Here is a 16,973-nt window from a genome sequence, read left to right as displayed (position 1 = left end):
ATTACGTTTTCCTCTTAAAGAAAGCCGTCGTACTTGGCATGGGAGGAGTTCAATCCTCCATAGCAGGTAGTTACAGGGCAATAGATTGCTACACAGAGTCCTGTGAGCTACTTATCCAGCACTCAATATGTCTCCAATCCAAGCACAAAACCACCAGAAACCAAAAAAGGAAGCAAGTCATTTCAGAGGTGTTGCACTTTGCTACATTCTGCAGCCTACAGCCTGAAAGAAGAGGTCAGCTCCAGGGCATTACTTTCACAGGATGCATTAGCTTTCACAGGAAAGAAAATTAGCTTTAAAAAAAAGAATAGCATTAGCTTTCACAGGATGCAAAATTCCTCCTGTGCAACCTTTTCTAGAACTCCACCTTATCTAAAGGCCATGTTGGCCAGTTACAGCACTGACAGTGCTGGGGGCACTCAGAAGGAGACTCTTCTGTTCAAACAAGGGGTGCTGCTGGCAGCTACATCATTTTGTTTCCTTACATGCACAGTCTGAAACTTACTTTTTTGATGTGAACAAACTGGCGGATATCCATGTCATCATCTCTGTTCTTGACATCAGGCCGTACAGTTTGAACTACCTGGCAGACCACAGGTACAATGATATCCCTCCAGGACAGAGACAGGGACTCATTGTACAGAAGCTGCTGAAGCAGTGCCATCATGTGGTTGTGATTAGCAGACCTGTAAAAAAGGCAAAACAAGTAGATTTCCTGTGAGAAAAAGTACAGATCAGTGATTAGTTGAAGTCACGTTTCAGAAGTAACTTTCTTAACATTTACAGTGCAGGAAGTCCTCTGAAGGAACAGCTGCCCAGAACATTCTACAGTCAATTCTGATCCTGTACTTCAGTATATAGAAATCATAGAGAAAAAAGCAATCAAAATATACTGTAAAAATGCTGCTCTCTTAAGGCAAATTAGTTCCTTATATTGTCCACTGTAGATCAAGTCTCACTGAAAGTTGGTGAAATAGAGAGGCTTTAGGAATTGTTACTCAAGATATGCAAATTCCTTTTTCTACATGTTTCTTACAGCAGCCTTTCCATGGCTTGTTTCTCCCCATTCTCTTCTCTCAGCAGATCCAGATTGCTGTGGTGCCAGCCTAGGGGCGTGAAAAACAGTTCTTTGGACTTCTCTTCCACCCTTCTGTTGAATAATGACTCTGCAAGAGACAAACAAACCTTGTTAATATAAAGTCACAGTTGAATACTTGTGTCTTTCAGAAAGGTTATTTTGAAAAAGGAAAGAATTTACAAAAACAAAAGTCTAAGCCTCTTGAAACACTGAGTTTGAGTTAGACATCATGGTAACATGATGCAGCATAGTGTTGAGTATAACAGTGGTGAGTGTACAAAGGAAAAGTGAGTTACTAAAATTCCTGTACTGCCACTACAGAGCAGACAGTTTTCTCTTCAGGAATTGAATTATTACCAAGTTTGTTAAGACAAGGGAAAGATTTAATATACCAGTTTTACCTATAAATAAGTAGCAAATTCTAAATACTCTGTATATTCATGATGCATAATAATGCCTTTTAGACTTAGAACATTGGTCAAAGGCACTAATTTGATCCACAAAAAACTGCTACTTTGAAAACATGTACTTTTAAGTGGCATTAAATGATCTACTTATTTCATTCAGGCTGCAGCACAACTATCAAAATTGTCTTGGTAAAGACCTTGTTTAGCACATCTCCCAAACATATTTTAAAGAAACGCTATGCTATCATTCACATGTCAGACTTTCAGACCTTTATGTGAACCTGATCCCACACACCACCTCTTTGCTGCTCAGGTGCAGAGGGAGCTGCCAGCAGGCTGGTTCATCTACCAGTATTTAATACCACAGAATACTCAAGGATCCTCTGTCAAGAAGTGGCACAAGCTTTTCAAAAGATCTCAGCACATCTTCTCACTTCCATCCACCTAGCAGTCATATACACAGCTATCTCTCCACTATGATAAGTGGGATGCCAATGCAGACTGTATTCACTGAATACAATTTTTAAATACTAAATGTCAGCATGAACTATAGTAATTTCTGGTTTTCGAAACAGAAAGCAGGTTTCAACAACATAAAACAGTCCTTACTTGGAGGGAGCTTACTGCTTTCATTCACTATATTGTGTGGTAAACTCCTCAAAACTGTTCTCTGTTTCACAGTACCAAGATTAGAGGTTATTTCAGCACAGTCTTCTGTGTTTTGAAAGAGTTACTAGGTTATTTTGTGCACAAGTATTTTAATCCTATAGAGGGATATTATAAACTTCCCTATTCTCATAATGGCTGACTATATTATAAGTCATGTATTCTAGAAGTGTGTAAGTTTTCATCAGCAAGTACGTAAGTCTTCAGAGTTCAAGCTTAAAACTCCTTAGAGTGCATGATACAACTGAAAAATCTTTATACAATAGTAATCTGAACTGGACTACTGAAAAAAACTCTTCAAAGACAACAACTGACTTCTTTCAGATGCTCCAAACCCAAAATTAGCTGTGTAGAAGTCATTGTTTTTTCCCCTTTCCTTTCTTCTGCAAAAGCTCAGTTAAACACTAAGCATCAGTTTACTTAGACTTTTTTTCTTGCTGCACAGACACTGGGGTTTCCCCCCCTTATTTCTTCCTCTTACGAGCTCACCAAAATCAATAGCATTAACTAGGAGAAAAAAAAAAAGCCCACAAGTGCAGCCGGCCATGATATTGGAAGGCACATGGGTTTTAAAAAAATCACAACTGCATTTAGTGGCCTTCCATTTCAGAAGGGGTACCAGTGGTAGTGGTGATGACTTGAAATCCAGAAAGCAGTACAATTAACCATATCACATCTTCATTCCCTTGCACAGAAAATTAAAATTGGTAGGCAGGGAAGTTGTGAACAGGCTTGCCACATTCATTTAAAAAAAAAAAAAAGTAAAAGCTTTTCTTTGAGTGCTTTTGAATGAAGAAATTTAAGTGAAAGAAATTTAAGCTTGAAAGTGCATTCAAAAAAGTAGAGTATAGTTTATATCTCAGTCTTGCCACAAGTAAGTTCATATTTGCTATCAAGTAAGTATTTCTAAGGGATGAATACCCTATTAAAAGAACACTGAGGAGTTTTCATCATTATATTAAAAATACAGAACAGCAATATTTGAAGGTTCTCCTTACCTTTAATAAAAGCATCACTTATAGAGAACATCTGCTGCCCTCCGTTTTCAGGATTCAAGTATTCTGAAAGAAGAGAAAAGAGGGAGATAGGCGGAGACAAAAAAAAAAGAGACAGGTTACACTGGTGTGCCCACATAATTACAACGTACACGCCCACACCAGAAGCAGCAGCATTACTCATCTAAGTATTTAGTCACCAATTTAGCAACAGCTTGATGAGTGGTCAAGACAAGAATATCTTCTCATTCTTGTTATATCAAAAAGTTCTAAGACAACAAGAAAATAATGCTTATTACTGCAAAGAAACAAAACAAACAAAGTAGACATGAGCAAAGACTGAACTAAGAGTTAAGAGTTTGCTTTTCCAATTGACCCACACCACACTTTTCTAGCTCTGAATACAGATGTGTTAGGCTGTGAATAGACTCCATGGGAATGTCCAGACAGGGAACAGACTCTCCTCACTCTGGTTTAAAAATGCAGCTTCAGAAGCCATCTTGCTCTCACACTCCAATAAAGTATCTCAGATTGAAGGAGAGATCAGCCACAAAATTTATCTTACACAGTGAAGGAAACAAAAGACAGCCTGTCTTTCAAGAGTCAGAAGTCTGAAGTCTAAAATAGTTTAAAGTGTTTTGAGGAATCCATGCTGACAGAGGTGGACTCCCAGCAGCAAAGGAAAACAAGAGTTATGTATCACTTTACATATGGGAAATAGGATGAAGCTCCATCTACTACACTTCATTTGCTTGCTAGAACTTGATATTTCTTGCAGACTGGCTAACTACAAAAAACTTGTTTTCTTCAGTGGCTATTAGCTTCTACAAAATGGGATTGTACAGCAGGAAAACAAGAGCAATAGCCTAACTGCTTATACAGCATGATGATCTAAAGTCCAAATCTAACCCTTTATCACTGTTCTGATAATGGTCTAGACCCACTGCCATAAAACAAGAGTGCAAAGTCAGGCAGCTTTCAGACACCAACAGAAAGCAACAGAAAGTTGACAAGACACAAGCAGTCACAAGTCTCTGAACAGCAGCACTCAGGAGATCCCTTACATGCAACCAGTCTAAAAATCTGAGCTTGTTTGCAGTTGTCCAGTTTGCAAACAGATACTCAATAGATGATCAATGTAATCAAAGAGAAGTTGCAAGCTTCCCTTGCAGCGTGATGGACATTTGCAGATTCCTTTCATCTCCTGCTTAGATTAAGAGTTTACAAGCAACCTACTGCTTGACAAAAGCTGGCTCACCCTCAGCATTCATTCACCCACAGCCCCACAGACTACCTAGAGAAAGTCATGTCATGCTGTACCTACACATCAGGATGTACACCAGCACCTTCATCCCTCTTCACCTTGCAAGAGCTTCGGGGCAGCAGCTCTTAGTCTAAGCACACTCAAATTAAGTCTGACATATCCCTGACTGGCATGGCCAAGGCAGGAGTTAAACCCAGCTGAAACTTGACCTTAGTTATGCTGTGGACAAAACAGGAACACTTCTCTTCAATACAGCTTCATCTCCTATAACTTTGCTTCCAATTGTGGCCCAGGGGAAGCTCCTGACAAGCTCTTCCTAGACCGGACAGATAACGCACTCATATGTGTGTTTGAGATGGTGAGAGTGGTTAACACGCACATTTCATAACTCACATCATCCCTACATGCATCATGCTCCACAGGGAGGAGGTTCCTGAAGCATATTTTGTAGCCTTGTCCACATGCAGTTAGCTATCAAGAAACTATCTTACAAGCTCCGCTGAACAGCTTTACCAAAGCAGAACAGAAAGAGAACAAATAATGCCACCCCAGAACATACAAATTCCTACGTCTGATATTCAAGGGTCTCATTGGAAGCAAATACCACAATGCACACAGAAATTCACAGATCTCCTCCAATGGAAACTAGCAGCTACAAATTTTATACACCTTACAGATTGCTCTGACTAAACATCAAAACATACTGGCCAGCAACCACTGCTCTTGCTCTAGATACACAAAGAAGGATGCATGCATCCACAGATATCCACTGAAAATTTCAAAAATAAGGTATACAAAAGGGCTCCTGGCAATGACACATTAAACCTTGGCAAGAAATAGTGGTAAGAAACTGTCATGATTACTCAGATCCTCTTCTCTTTCCTCCTCCTAGATAGATACAGACATCTAACTACACAAAATACCCGCTACCAGGATCAAGGATATCTGGCTGCAAGGACATTTAGAAAATAAAGTTTCCCATATTGATAACGGAATCTTCTTTAAAAACAGCAACTAAAACTCACACTTAAGTCAATCTCTTCTTCCAATTTAAATGCAGAAAGCAATCTTACTTTGTTTCCCATTTTGATACACATTAAGTACCACTATCCTTAGGTAGATGACACTACAAGTGAGTCACTATACTCACTTGTAAGACACTACAAGCCAGCTAACTTGGAGTCACTAGAATTTCCTGGAAACACACCAGACATTAGTCAGCCTCTAACATCACAAGTCCTGCCATTAGACTCACACTATATACAAACCACTCTTGTAAAACACAGCTTGTACATCACACACCATTGCTTCAAAGCAGCTGACCTCTGTGACTGCTGGAAATTGCATACCCCTTAATCATTTGAAGAAACCCACTAACTGCTTAGATCAAAGCTGACATGCACTTCTAGTGCTGATGTTTTGTTCTGTCAGTCTTCCGCCAGTGACTCTAATTTATGCAGCTGTGAGGAAACTGAGTTACTAGCCTCAGAAGAGATGTGATCTTCAGTTTTACTTCATTATTTCAAAGAAAAATAAGTCACTGTCATGCAGTCTAAGGACAAAAGACAATTCCAATGAAATCATACCACATACATGTGTCCATGACCCCTGACAGAAGCAAACACCATGTCACTGATTGATTACAGTACTCTCTTCTTAAAATACACGTCCCATTTTATAGAGAAGCTTAACTATCTACACTTGGCTGTCTAATCACTGAGATACTCTAACATTCTGGATGGCATCTTTTGTTGAATATAACCAGGGTAAATCAGGAACAAGGTGAAAGTCTTTGCACTCTGACTTCAATATTTCCAGAACAAAGTTTCAGAAGGCATTCATTTCACTACTCTAGCCACTGCAGCATGCACTGTAGGGTTTTGTCCCACCTAACTTCTGAAGGCCTTGAATAACAAACATCTAAGCACCTATGAAATTTCAGCTTCCCTATTGCCAACAAGTGTTTCTTGCTATCCAAGATGATGTAATTCATTTTAACTTATTGCTACTTGGTTAGGTCTTTCCTCTACAGACTGTCATGTCAGGAATCCAAAACAAAGATGTACAGCAGGACCTCTGTGTTTGCAGAGGATACATAATCTGCAAAAATCTGCAGGATAATACCTACCTCTTCACTGCACTTTAATGACTCACACCACCTCCACCCTAGCACAGTTCTGGACATACTACTGATACTTTCCCCTCAAGGGAAACCCATTGTATTAAAAAGGAATTGCTCCCAGTTTTCTGCTATGACTTACACTCCTACAGAATAACCTGGATAAAAGATCACACATTTCAGGAACAGATAACAAAAACCAGTCATGAGAGGTCCACCAAAGATAGCAGAGTGCTGCCAACATATATAATTCAAAGGCAGAAGTCTCTCTCCTTTCAATTCCCTCACCATTTGCCTTTTCTGATGATCTTCTTCGAGCTCTGTATCATCAAAATCTTTCCCACAAGATCCTCAGTTCTGGCTATGAGAAGCCTTAATTTGGTCAACAGTTTACGAGAGAGGTAGGCTCTCTTATGTTTCCCCTTCATCATGTACTGCTTTTTGTATAAGCAGATAAAGACAGGTAAATCTGAAACCAGGAATATCACTCCACAGGTCCTTTAACACTGGTCAGAGCCAAATTGACTACTGCCTGCTTTACTACCAACACACACTGATACATATAAACTTGCTACAGCTGTAAATTCAGAGTATACTGCAGCACACCTGGGCCTGTTTCCAGCCCACTTAATCCAGCATCCCTCCTTCCTAAAAGGAATTCATTGATATATTCTCCTTCTCCATACACTTCCTTCCCCACAGATGCATTAGCTTTTCATTTGATTAGAGCAAATTGAAAGGAACCAATAACTAGTGGGTGTCAGTAGTGCTGACAACCTGTCCCTACTGTTGAGTCATCTGATGACAACTCAGATTTCAAACCTTGCTCTGCTCATCTATTTGAGGGAAAAAGTAAGTAGTTAGATTTCCCTTCTTCGAGACATGTTTTTAGCAAATAACAAAAGGCGACTATTATAGGCAATGATAAATGACTCCTCTGGTTTGTCTCTCTCCCATGTCTAACATATTTTCAAAGTCACTTCACACTTTCAGAAAATGCAATCTGTAGGCAAGCATAAGGTAAGCCTTGTATTCTGATCCACAGCAACAAAGGAGATCTGTTAGACTTTACACAGGGATTAATTAATTAGAAGGAGTCCAAATTGTTTAACATTGGATCATCTTTTAATGTTGGAAATACTGAAGAGGTGAGGTGAAACAATAATTAAGAATATAATATAAGTCTACAAAGCTGATGTAACCTTCAGTAAGGAAGCAGAGCAAAGACATCAATTGCTACTCAGCATGTAAAACAACTAGAGTATACTAGATCCAAGCCAGCGGCGAGTCCTGATTTCAGTGAGTCCTTGTCCAATTTAGAGAATGCAGTTGTCAACAGGCAGGCCTGTTTTTTTTTCCATGAGGATTTTGCTTATAGTTAGTCTTCGATTTAGTACTTATTTAGAAGAAAAAACTTTCAAGTCTTCAACACTTGAGTATTTGATTTCTTCCTACTTCACTTAAGTAGATGTTCTTTTCTGAACAAATGTTACATATATGGATTAAGTTGCACCTTACTGCTCATCAGCAAGATTCTTCTTTCAACTGTAAGCTTATTAAGGTGCAATTAGAAGTCAGCACAGAGCTCTTCCAAGTTAACTTTGTGCATTTATTGTTTAAGGGTATTTTTCTTGCTGGCTTTTCCAGCTTAATCTAAACTGTAGAAACTAGTATCAAACCGGTTTACACACAGACTATTTTTCCACTCCACTTAGTCAAAAACTATGTATGTGGATCTGGCCTATTATATATAGGCAAGAGACTTTGCTTCAACTGCAAAGAGAAAGTCACAGGGGAAGTTACACACTCTGCAGAGAAGGTGTTTCAACAGGTCTACTGAGCCTCCTCAGAGGTGAGCTCATCAAAACTGCAAGCGAGTGCCAGCTAAATATCATGCTTCCCCCTCTGTAAGACAGCTACAAAAGTAGTGTCCAAATAGGTCAGTATTACAAGGGCCCAGCTCTCCATCATGTGCAACTCCAGCTGGTGACTACCTCATACCTTTTTGGTCAGCAGGGTGAGGGGACACATGTGGGTACTTGGAGTGCTTCTTGATATGGAAGTTCACGTTGTCCAGCTCCACGTTCAGGCTGATGGAGGCGGCTGAATCACTGTCCATTGTGGACTGGAAGCTGCTGACTGAAGTGCGCTTGCTAGGGCTGGCACTGTCTTTTAGTGTGGGGTAAGAGGGAAGATACAGGGAGGAGAAGGGTTCAAATGGGTATCATGAGGGTACCGGAGAGGAGAAAAATTGTCTTTAATACATAGAGACCAGTGTGCAATACTACAGGAATAAAGCATTTTCATAGTTCTAATCTTATCTTCTTGTGTGCATGGTGACATATTGGTCATTCTTTAGTGTATTACTATAGGGCCCAAATGAAGCAGAAGTCTGCCTGAGAAACAGAAGGCAGCAATTTACATGCTTCTCCTCCATTAGAAGTATGAAGCTTTACCAGTTCCACTAAATACAAAATACTGTATCCATCATAAGAAACAGGAGGACTAGCCAGGTTACAGTTTGCTTAGATCCTTACAGCACCAGCACGCACACGCACTCATGCACACACACACAAACACACACACATAAAGCAAGACATGGTTAAATTACTATGTACTGAAAGAAGGAGGATAACAGGGGAGAAGGCAGAGTGAGAACAAGACTCAGGTGAAACTCACTGGCTAAGTTATCCTCTCCTTCATCAGCAATTTGCTCTGTGTCACTGTCATCAAACTTGATGTCTTTGAACCAGGATGGCTCAGAGTGCCCCTCTACAGAGTTCACAGAGTCACTGTCTGGAGACGGCGTTTCCGAGAACTCTGTGCTCTAGAAGACAAGAAACAAAAAAGGTATTAAAGTGCAGCTCTGCTGAAATATTAAGCAGCCTTAGAAAGCAGCCTGCTACAAATGCAGATCAGACATTTTAAAAATCAGAGGATGCTCTCAATGGGCTGAGCCACGTTAGTCATAGAGCCATCCCCCTTGCCATGAAACAGGCACTCTTTGGGACAGGAGATAAGTATTTCTTTACACTTTCCACATGCTTAGTCTCTGCCTCCTCCCCACCAGTTGTGACTAAGTGGCATTGAAGAACAAGTTTAATCTACTGCATATCTTCTGTCACCACAGAAAATGTTATCTCCAACCAAGGTGGGTGATGACCACATCCTTTGCCCAGAAACCAGCACATGCAGCTTTTGGTGGAGGTTAATTCTAAGTTACTGGAGCAATTCTGTGACTGACAAAAGTAGCTCAAACAATCTAACTCAAGTCAGGCTCTAGCTGAGGCTAGTGTGTTAAAAAGAAAGCCTGGCTAGAGTGCCAGAGAACCTGGAGAGCATCTAGGCAGTTTCTGTCAGTCATCCCAATGTCTCCAGTCACATCAAGAGGAAGTTCCTCACTATCATTCCTTTGGCTACAGTGAGCACAGCAAGCAGCTGAGTCAACAACACTGTTTCTCCTGACTCTCATCCAGAAGAAAAGAGATCAGACAGTGCTCTCAGCTGAGGAGAACAAGAATTGGCTTTAAATCTTGAATAACATAAGCCCCTTAGTCATAAACAGGGATCCACAAGCAGCTGCTAGTTAAAGGACAAGATTTTACTAGTAAACTGAGGCAGTTAATTAGCTGAGATGCCAGACGAAGGCCAGCACAATCTCAATGAAGACCACGTGACTGCAGCCAAGAGCTGAAATGCATGGGGAAGACAAGATCCTAATCACTGCAAGCTTTCTGACTGAGGTCCATGGCACAGCTGAGCCACTCCTTATTGTGAGAAGCTGCAGAACATGGAAAAGACTCAACTGAATACTTTCAGGATCAGACAGACTACAGAGGTATCTTGCTCAAGTTAAAAAAAACCAATCCAGTCACTTAGGCCAGTGACTGCTCTTACGTCTAAGCAAGTATGACTGCAATGACATACAGCAGGATAGCACCTTTGGTCACTGGTTCCCTGCCTCCTCCTTAGCTAGGCAGTCTTATCTGGGGGGGACAGTAGAGGGGGACAATAGGCAAGACAAAAACGTCCTGCCAATCTTGCATCATGTGGCTAAGGTACTGAATTCTTTATTACTGCCACCACTGGAGATTAGAAGAAGGTTACCAAGACAATATATATAAGAAGATCCACTACTGTATATCTAAAAATATCCATCCTTTGTAAGTTTATTTTTAAAGAAGAAGTTTTGAAACAGAAGATCATGGTGCCTCAGTCATCAGTAATTGCACACAGATTCTAGATGCTGAACATGACAGCACAGCTGCCACAAGCACAGATTGTGCCATTCCAAGGCCTCTGTGGAAGAGGTCCACCATGAGAGGCACTGGCCCAGATTAAAGACCCTTTCCTCCACTTTAGGCAGCACTATGTGTAACAACTCATCCTCCAGAACAGCACCAAAGTTTTCTGGACAGATACAGGTTCCTCATGTTTTCAAACACTAAGGAAAAAACGGCCTGGACCCCAATTATCTGTACAGAGAATTCTGATTTAGAAAACATACAGCGGCTGCCAAGAACAGGATTAGAAAAGATTCTAGTCAGCAGCCAAACCCAGTAAGAACCATAGCTTTCCTACTCCTTTTACCTGTAATGGTCTGTAGAGAGCATACTCATCTCTGAAGAGCTGATCATGATGACTGACACATTCTAGCCAGCGTCCATCAACCAACGCTTGTCCTATTGCAATGGCTTGGACCCTGGAAGCATAAGAATAGACATGGCTTTCTAAGTCTTCTTTCTAAGTTTTCTAAATAAACACTGATTATGGTACAAGCATCCTACAGAAGGAAAGTCATTTACTATGCAGTATTTGACTCATCAGTATCCCATTGCCATGTCTGACCACACACTATTTAAAATATTGTGGAGAGGCAGCAGAGTGTACTAGTTCAAGTATGGAGCTGGATGAAGAGACTGACAGTACTCTGAACTCAGCTAAGGTGTCCAAGAGATGATTAAGACATACTCTTTGTGCTCTTCCAATATCGTTAACTTGAATTATACATACTGAGCATCTCTGCTGAGTGAGGGCTGTTGCTCTGCACTTAAGAACCATCTTTGTTTTATCCCCTTCTCGCATAGTTAAATACACCAGACTCTTTATACTCAATTACAAGGTTAAGAGCCTGCCAGGCCCACCAAAAAGTTAGCTATCAAACACTATTATTGATTTCTGGTCCCAGGGACAGTCTTGCCCTTTGGAGTATCAGTGAACATTTTGGGACGGTTTTTGTAATATATTCACTGTTCTCCGACTGTTTGAGTGATACTTGTCCCATAAGCTGCCTCCCACACCAGTTCCCAAATCAGATGGCCCCCTGTGTCCTGTTGTTTTGGGCCACATGGAGTCAGAATCCTACCTGCTTTGGTAGGCTTTAAAGAAGAGACCTGAATTTCCTGCATTTTTCTTATTTTTTCTGAATTTTCTCATCGCTCTGCAAAAGGGTCTATTTATCTCTGCAGTCTAAGGTAGCCTATAACAGCTAAAACTCACAACTTCCTGTCACAGAAACAGAAGACATCTGCCATCCTAAAGCATTAGGGTTACCTTGTAGTTATGTGCCCATTTCTGATGAGCCAGTTGACCAGCTCTTTTCCCACAATACAGTTGGGATGTGTCCGCAGCCAGTAGCGATGGTCCTGAAATTCCATCCCACTGTTGTGATGGCAGATTTTCTTCCACAGATCTTTCAGCTGGACTGAGTCCTGGACAAGGAGGTGTGCAAGTTACTTACTAGTCTGATCTCAGCACTAGTTTCAAGGGCATTAACCTGGGCCCTCAGATCCGCTTCTAGATCAAGAGCCCTCTACAAACAGGCATAGAATGTAAGCCATTCTGCACAACCTATGTGAAGGTGCAAACAGAAACAGCAAACAGACATGAGAACAGCTCCTTATATCCTTCCTTTATATAAAAAAAGTTGAGAACAAGGAAGAAACAAAGTGGGTACCCTCAGAGTTAAAGAGGGGTTTGTTTTTAATGTGGCAAGATTTTGTACTGCGTAAAACTTACTTATGTCCCCACTACTTCCCTCTTACACCCTATTCTTAAACTCAAGTGGTGTGTGCAAATATAGAGAACAATGAAAACTCATCCTTTGGAAGAAGATTTTTCTATATAATCTGTGCTCAACCTCATCTTTGTGCAGCATACTAGTCCATTACCAAGACCAGATATAAAGCAAGTACTTGGAACACCAACACACACAGCTATGTTCAAGTTCTGGGATATCACTACTTATAGAGGATTTTTTTAGTTGTTGTCCAGTATCAAGGTTTTTTTAGAGACTGCTAGCTTTAGCCATTAAGCAAAAACGGTATGTACTCCTTTCAACTCAGTTAACCAGTTTTGAGTCTGTGGATCTCCTCTCCTCACCACTTGGAACACTTCAGCCTACACCTTGAACTTATTTTCTGGCCTATTAAGCACATCCACCAACTGTTGTGTAGGCTATGCTCCATCCAAACCGAGCTGTCTCTCAGCACCCGGCCCCTTTTGCTTTCCCACATGCACTCTGGCATTGCAGAGCACAGTTCTTAGTTGCAGAGTAGAAACTGAGACTTGGGCTTATTTTGAGAGAGTAACAGAGCACCCCAAGGGGTGGAAAAGATACACTGCAGCTCACTTTCCCAAATGCCTCATTCTATTTTTGTGTAACTGAGGAACAAAACAAAACAAAGTTTAATTAAATTTTAACTGGTTTCAGCTTTCCAGTTAACTGCCAGACCCACATTATTGCACTTTCCCAAGGGTGCTCTGAGACTTAAGAGTTTTGCTCCACTTCTGTTACTGGACTGGCTTTCTGCTTTTATTTCCAGTAGTGGCTGTCCTGGGTATTATCCTAAAACCAATGCCAGCAGCTCCCTTTCCATACAAGGTATATAGTCAAATGGATCAGTAACAGAACATGTCACAGGATCACAAGACTTGATGCAACTAGGAATTCCACAGCTCAGCTGCCTTGTACTTTACCCTTAATACACATGGTAAATTCAGTAAACTGGACAACCTGGCACAACACAGCAAATCTTTTCAATTCAAGGATTTTGACCTCTAGTTCACAGATGTGCTTACCCCAGTGTACATCCATCTTTCCCTGTCTATTATATCATAAGCTAAGTTCATTAGTCTTCTGAATGGAGTATGTTAAGCATTAAATTAACTCCTGAGATAGACTCAGCTCCACTTGCTAAGGGCATTAAACAAACAGTGGGAATTCACAGAAAATCCTACCTTAATTGACAATGCATCTTCTGCTCTTACATGAACAGAAGCAATACTATCAGTCTTCTCCTTCCTCAAGGAAGGAGACAAAATAATAAACAACATGAAGCTGAAGTGCACTGGGACTTGATTATCTTGCTCCAAGATGCGCTCATAGCATTTTTAATTTAATTTTTCCTCCATTAACATACACACACAGGTCAGGGTGGTATAAAGATGTGCCTTAAAAGTGTTTCTCCCTCACATGGTTATCAATTTACAGAGCACCCTGGAAAGGAGTTGTGCAACTGAACAGGAACTAGTGTTTTTGCACCTTCAGGAATAGTTTTATGCATTTTCTAGACAAGAGGCAAATGCCAAGCAAAACAGAAATTAGCCTTCCTAATTTTAAATTGGCAACGAGGAGCTATCTTGAATCTTTTAACGTGTGAAAAAACACTCCCTTTCCTTCTCTGCATCTTTTTTGACTCATTTGTTGGAAATGCTTCCCCTTTCTCAAAGAAAAGAAACTCTGTTTTCTACTGAACATTGTACAGTAACTGCCACCTACAACACTGCTCTGTGGGGAGCAGATAATAGGATTACACAGAACACTGTTGCGCATTGATTTTTCTTCGAACAAGTGCGTCACTACAACCTTCTATAAAATGTTATATTTATTCTGCAAACAAGGGGAGGGGCTAAGTTATGTTTTGGCTCAATACGCTGTAACAGCTTTAACTCATTCCTCATGGTGTAACCATTTTGAAGCAGACATTTAAAGTTTCCAATTATGAGGCCTATGACAGGGAAAAAATGAACTTGGAGAAATACAGAATCCAGTAATTGTGTTACAGCTGCAACCATGACAGGTTTAACCCAGAAGAAGCTACCATACACCAAGTCCACACTGTGTAACACACTTCCCAAAACTAAAACTGTAAACACCTTTATGCAAACACCACATGAAACTAGGAATTGTTTCAGAAAGACAGAAGTATCCAAAGCAGCATCAATATTCTCCATCCCTGCACCACCTGGAGAAGGTGCCCAGGTACGAGTGCTCAGACAAAAGTCTTTAAAGGCAGCAAGATACTCCTGCTGCATGAAACAAGAAAGGCAAACTTCATTGCCTTTACAGAGCAAAACAAACATTAGTCTGAAAGGTACCAGAAGAATTTTGCGCTCATCTTCACTGGTCTCTGTCTTCACATGTGTGCGACTGGCCTGAGGGCTGACAGAAGTCTCATAGGCGGGCACCATTGGTGAACCTGATCGATCCAGTGACAGGTTAGTGATACTGGCTGATCTGTAGCAGAAGAGAGAATTGAAGTATAAGTGTTCAATGTGCGTTGCTTCACCACAGCAGGCATTGATCTTGTAAAATGCTAGAGAGGAATCTAAGCCTGTCACACTGTTCTCTCTCCTTAGTACAGACTTACTGCTTAAAGCTTCCTCCTCTGTCAAAGCAGAAGAAAGGATCCCTAGGGAATCAAGTGTATTGCTGTGGAACATCCAAGTTAAACAATAATTTTTTGTAAAGCTCTTTGTAGGAAGCAGTTAGAACTAAGTTTAGGCACAGCAATTCATGTATGTCTGCATTTGAATACACTGGGAAAGGGATGGGATGCTGGGTAATTAGAAGCTCCAGCAGTTTGGAGGTAAGACAGATGCCAGCAAGGGCACCCAACACCAGGATCCCTGTAACAGGGCACTGAGATTCTCTCTCTCCTCGAACCATTTAAAACTCCTCCTCAGCTCTTTGAAATATATGGCTGACAGCTTGCAGAGTCTGGAAGTGTGAGCACCTGTTGCACCCGGGATGGCTGAACTGTCTGCTGAAGCTGGAGGCCACTCCAGCTAGCAATTCTCTTTATACTGTGATATGGCACATCCACCTGATTTCAGCCCATCAGTTAGGAAATGCTGGCTATGCACTCCAGTACAAACACATCATTTTGCAATAACTATAGCAAAGCTACAAATGCAAACAGAAGTTCCAGATATCTTCTGCTCCAATATCCCATAACTAGATTACACCTCTGAATAACCAGAGTGCAACCTGTCATCACGCAGCAGCAAAAAGCATGCAGTGTAAGCTATTCATACTAACAGTGCTTCTAAGGAGTGAGGATGGAAAACACTTCTGCGTACAGCAACAGGGAAGCTCAAAATGACAATGCTGAACTGACTCAAGAGGCTTGCAGCATTCTCAGAGATGAGAACTATTATCAGACGCTAGTCTTTGGAATGAAACTCAGGTAACTTCACAGAGCTTGCCAACTGGCTAACAGGCACTCTGATTATTCCCAGGAATTCTCAATGGATGATGTGTCTGAGACCAGGCATGAAATAGCAATGCCATTCTATTCAGCTTTTGTACTGCATGGAAGTAGGTACTGAAGGTACAATAGTCTCAAAATCACTGCTTTTTCCTCCTCTGTCTTTTGAGGAGGAATACTGGGCTGATAAAGGGGTTTACTTAGGTCATTTTTAGTCATTTATGCAGAATCAAAGGAAACTATGTTTGCACTACAGCCATATACATCTAGGGGTGATAAGCCAAACCTTTCTGTCACATCAGGCATTCAAGGCAGGCTAAAACTCTGCCAGTTTCCTACTGTTCAGATGCTCTCAAGTTAAACAAAATTAGAGCTGGCAGAGTTATGCAGCTTAACAGAAAGCATTCTTATGTGGAAGATGAGACTGACATTAAAGTCTATCATTAAGCACTCCTCTCAGTTGCTTCACAAAAGCTACTTTAACTGTGCCACCTAACTGTACACAGCAGGGATTTTAAATTGGTGTAAAAGGGCATTAAGCAAGAGTTAGAAGTCAGACTTCGTATCGGTGTCTTTATCATCACCAATTATGTCCAGGACTTCACTGTATTTATCCCTTGCTCTGTTTTTAGAAAAGATTTTGCAATTAAAATCTCTAACCTTTAGAAGGACCTGAAAAGAAGAAGTTTGTATCCCTCCACTTGCAACATCTGACTGTTGTTCTTGGGTTTTTTTCCCCATAAATACTCAGTCTGAGAAAAAAACAACACATACCCCCTACTCACAGAGAAAACAACACTAAGTAACTTCTATCCCCATCTAAAGGCGCTCAACCTGCATCTTTTTTACTTCACCTCATCTAGAAAGAGGCATGGTCAAGCTTGCCTCAAAGAAACATCTATAGCTTCTTTGAGATGTAAAGGCTAGCATTGCTTAGCCTGAGGCCAATAGGT

At 40.8% G+C, this 16,973-nt stretch overlaps 1 protein-coding gene across 1 annotated transcript in view; it reads right to left on the bottom strand.

Moving 5' to 3' along the window:
• Positions 1–16,973, bottom strand: part of PIKFYVE (phosphoinositide kinase, FYVE finger containing) — a gene marked incomplete at its 3' end in the record, with an annotated part of 56,520 nt that overhangs the window by 23,627 nt on the left and 15,920 nt on the right. The window contains exons 7-14 of the mRNA XM_010194263.1: positions 14,909–15,047; positions 12,083–12,240; positions 11,120–11,231; positions 9,209–9,356; positions 8,531–8,698; positions 3,150–3,212; positions 1,037–1,166; positions 506–686 (exon numbers count right to left, since the gene is read on the bottom strand). Coding sequence (XP_010192565.1) covers positions 506–686; positions 1,037–1,166; positions 3,150–3,212; positions 8,531–8,698; positions 9,209–9,356; positions 11,120–11,231; positions 12,083–12,240; positions 14,909–15,047 — 1,099 coding nt within the window. The remainder of the gene's footprint in view (positions 1–505; positions 687–1,036; positions 1,167–3,149; positions 3,213–8,530; positions 8,699–9,208; positions 9,357–11,119; positions 11,232–12,082; positions 12,241–14,908; positions 15,048–16,973) is intronic.

Source organism: Mesitornis unicolor, unplaced genomic scaffold (assembly GCF_000695765.1).
Source record: "Mesitornis unicolor isolate BGI_N332 unplaced genomic scaffold, ASM69576v1 scaffold4881, whole genome shotgun sequence".
In the NCBI taxonomy this organism is placed as follows: Eukaryota; Metazoa; Chordata; class Aves; order Mesitornithiformes; family Mesitornithidae; genus Mesitornis; species Mesitornis unicolor.
This window is presented reverse-complemented; position numbering and strand designations above follow the sequence as displayed.